The 4,071-nt window shown below is 44.4% G+C and overlaps 1 protein-coding gene across 1 annotated transcript; it reads left to right on the top strand.

Annotated features, from left to right (window-relative positions):
* The first annotated feature begins 2,748 nt into the window (after positions 1 to 2,748).
* LOC120254289 (probable receptor-like protein kinase At1g11050) lies at positions 2,749 to 3,888 on the top strand. Its single transcript, XM_039262415.1, has one exon. It carries the CDS (start codon positions 2,749 to 2,751, stop codon positions 3,886 to 3,888), a length of 1,140 nt encoding a protein of 379 aa, XP_039118349.1.
* Positions 3,889 to 4,071: the final 183 nt, after the last annotated feature.

Genomic DNA, 4,071 nt, shown 5'->3' with positions numbered 1-4,071 from the left:
TGGGGCATCATGTGATTAACCCAAATGGAGAGAGAAAGTCGTGCGAGGCTCTGGATGCACCGCGATCCCATGCGAACGAGCTGACGGCAGGGGTGGAGCTTAGCTCCCTCACCGTGTTCGCAGGGTGGATGGCTCGAGATCTGGCTCTGACGAATAGAGTGACTCGTGTGGCGTCGGTTGGGCTGTATTCCCACGCCGGCGAGAGGATGACAGGGGTGGAGCTTGGCTCCCCCATCATTGGTAAGAGGGCTGAGGTTGAGCGTGGATCCACTGCCGCCAGTATGGAGACGATGTTGCAGCCACCGAGGTCTTCACATGTGACCGTTGGTCGGATGGATTCGTGGGGACGAACCATTGGTCGGGAGTCTTCTTGGACCACTGAACATCAGTTGTTATGGGTGGGAGGCTTAAAGGCCGATGTGTCGAGCATGGGATGGATCGTGCGTTGACCGAGGAAGTTGCAGGTTTGCTAGCGCTTGGAAAAGAGGTGCGGCATGTGATGTCCGAGGTTTTGGGCAAGTCTTTATTTCCCTTGGGAGATGAGAGCAATCCCCCATTGGTGTCGCCCTTTCTTTGGTTTAATTACTGGGGTGTTGAGCTCTCATTGGTTGAGGATTTTTCCTCGTATTATCCACCTACTAATGTTCCGCCATGTGAGGTTTCTTTAATAATATGGAATGTCGCGCCCGAAGTGAGCCTTGTGAAGAAGTCTTGGACGTTGGGCTACCACGTGAAAAGGGTTATGTGGACCTTATTATTTATGCTACGTGGGTGGGCTGCGATACGATTGAATGGTTGGAGGGACTTCAAGTTGGAATTGGGTATGGTTGGCTTTGCGTTGGTATTTGCACTGGTTGGGACCGTGTTAACATCCTCCGGTAGGCCCAGAAACAAGAATGTGTTTCTGGAAGTGTTCGTCACTAACTTTCTGGAGCTGATAGAGCCTCATGTCGACAATTCAATGAGAGAGATCCGGGGCATTTGGGGGATTAGGATTTAGCTCTTCCGCTCCAGTCGACGGGAGTGCTTTTTCGTCGTCGCCTTATTTTATCCTTATCTTTATCTTTTCATCCGTGTTTGTTTGTGTTTTCCACATCTAGTGGATTTTTTTGTACTTTTTATCTTTTCTAATATTAGTGGTTTATTCACTTTTTCAAAAAAAATAAAATAAAATTCAAGTAGTTAATGTAGAGAAAATTAATTTTTAAAACATTTTTTAATGATTCGATACAATAACCTATATATGATTAAATTTATGTGTGTAGGGAGAAAAAACAAGAAAGTTATGAGATTACTTTGTGTAATTTTTAATTTTGTATGTGCGCGTATTTGTAACTAAATAGTTTTATATAACTTCTAATTATATAGAGTATATTTCCCTACAAAAAGTCAGCCATTTGATAAACTCGAAACATAAGTCATAAAAAATAAATATTTAATTTTTTTATTTATTTTTTTTTTTGTTCTCCTAGGTTGCCATCAATCATTTAATAGCATCTTTTTCCTGTACTAATTCAAAGAGCCCTGCAACTTTGTCATTAATCATTATTATTATTTTTTAAATATAGATAAAACACATCCCTCTAACTAAGTAAAAGCAAAAGAGAAACATCTACAAAGTGCGTAAAATCACAACAAATACTGATTTGGGCAATAATAAGAAGAGATTCCCTAAAACTTCCACATAAAACAGAGAAATGCTATTCAGGATAAGTGAATGGCTGAAATAGATATCGAAAGCTCAGGTCAACAGGATTGATATTCTCTCTCTTTCTTCATCCCAACTTTCGGATTTCTCTTCATCTCTTTTAGGCTTTGTCTGGTTAAAAAAGTACCTTTTTTATTTTTTGTTTAATAAAAATGTTTCTGGAGAAAAGTTTTTTTTTTCATATATATTTTTTTTATATTTGATGTTTGAATTAATTTTTTTGTAAAAACAAAAACTGTAAAAATAGTTGTTTTTAATTTTTTTTTTTTTACAACTTATGCTTTGCAAAAAATCAATACAAACAATTTTTTCTGAATCCAGAAGTATTTTTTTATAAGCACTTTTTGGTTTTTCAAAAACTAATCCAAACAAACATTTAGTTTCGGTGAAATTGATATCGAAAGCTCATCAGATTCATTTCTTTCACCCTCACTCTCACTCTTACTCTTGGGTTTCTCTCCATCTCTTTAAGTTTCAGTGAGATCAATCAAAAAACAGAGTTTGTCGGATCTGTCTCCCTCTCCCTTAAACATCTTTTCGTCTCCTAAAGTCTAGCGAGACTGATGGCGAGAGCAATTTGGTGTGGATTTTTGCAAGATGACTGAAGGCGCAAGGAGAAGAAACTACCCGTGAGCGGCATCGGATGAGGAGAAATCAACATAGAAGCCGTCATTTGTGAGTTCAGTAAACTGAAGTTCATCACCCGCGAGTTCGATGAGACTTCTTGTAAAAATTTCATATTTGTCTATGTAACACATTCATTCGTCCCAAATAGCATTGCCCCCGTAACAAGGATCTTACTAACACATGACACGTCACAGCACCAGTGCCCATAAAAACTCTTACTCATTTAAAAAATATATAAATAAAAATATTCAAAAACAATTAGCTCTTAAACCTTTTTGAAAGTACAATCAACGCCAGTATCCCACACTCCTTCCCAAACTCACAGTCCAAACACCTCTATCTTTGGTCGCCACCTCTGACCACCCTAACCTCTCTCTCTCTCTCTCTCTCTCTCTATCCAAGCCTTGCCGACTATGGCAAGAATGTCTTCAATCCCATCCCTCATTCTCTTCCTGCCGTCATTCTCCGCCATACCACCTCCATCCTCATCTTCATCATGCCCTTTAGACCTATCCTACATCACCACCTACCCATGGGATCACTCCCACTGCATCCCTTCAACCACCAACCCCAACCTCACCAACTGCCGTCAAACTCTCCTCAGCCTCTACGCCATCGCCCTTGCTCTCCGTCTCCGTTCCACCTCCCAGTTCCGTCTTCCTTCACTCAACTCCTCCATCTCCTGCCTCTCCACCTTCCAATCCCAACTCTCCTCCCTTTCCCTCCCGTCCAACCTCATCTCCACCCACTTCTACTCCCCTTCCTACTTCGTCATCTCCCCCAACTTCTGCGCCTCAATCCAAACCAAACAAGACTGGATCTCCAAGCTCGGCAACTCCACCGCCGTCGACTCCGCCTGCTCCGCCGTCCCCCCTAACCCCACCACTAGCTGCCAGCCTTGCTACCTCGCCGGCGTAAGCGTCTCCTCCAACCTCACCGCCCTTGACGGCAACCGCTCCCATTCCGATAACTGTTTCTATCTCACCGTCCTCTACGCCGCCGGCATCTCCAACTCCGCCGGCCCACAAAACCCTCTCGTCGCCGCCTGCATCTTCAGCCTCGACATCACCCATTCCTCCCCTTCCCACCGATCCCATGCCTTTCTCTACGCCATCATCGGCGCCGCTTTCGCCATCCTCTTCTTGCCCTTCATCATCGTGCTTTATCTCTTCTGGTCACGCCGCTGCAAGACGGCGGCGCCGGCATTCAATCAAGAAGAAAACCCCCGTTCTCGACCTCATCTACGACCAAACACCGGATCTATCTGGTTCAAGATCAGAGATCTCGAAAAAGCCACCTCCTTCTTCTCCCACCACAACCTCATCGGCCGCGGTGGCTTCGGCGTCGTCTACAAGGGCATCCTCTCCGACGGCACTCCGGTGGCCGTGAAGCAAATCTTAGACTCCGATTTCGAAGGCGACGAGGAATTCCGCAACGAGGTTGAGATCATCAGCAATCTCCGCCACCGAAACCTCGTCCCTCTGCGGCTGCTGCATCACCAACGACCACAACCACCAACGCTACCTCGTCTACGACCTCATGCCAAACGGTAGCCTTGAAAACCATATCTTCATCATCAGCAACAAGCATCCCAAGCTCATAGCTAAAGGCCTTGCTTACTTGCACTATGGAGTAAAACCAGCCATTTATCACAGAGATATCAAAGCTACAAACATCTTGCTTGATGAAGAGATGAGAGCAAGAGTTGCAGACTTTGGATTAGCAAGGCAGAGTAG

Source organism: Dioscorea cayenensis, unplaced genomic scaffold, assembly GCF_009730915.1.
Source record: "Dioscorea cayenensis subsp. rotundata cultivar TDr96_F1 unplaced genomic scaffold, TDr96_F1_v2_PseudoChromosome.rev07_lg8_w22 25.fasta BLBR01000408.1, whole genome shotgun sequence".
NCBI classification, from domain to species: Eukaryota; Viridiplantae; Streptophyta; class Magnoliopsida; order Dioscoreales; family Dioscoreaceae; genus Dioscorea; species Dioscorea cayenensis.
The sequence above is the reverse complement of the archived record's forward strand: the minus strand, read 5'-3'. Positions and strand labels throughout refer to the sequence as shown.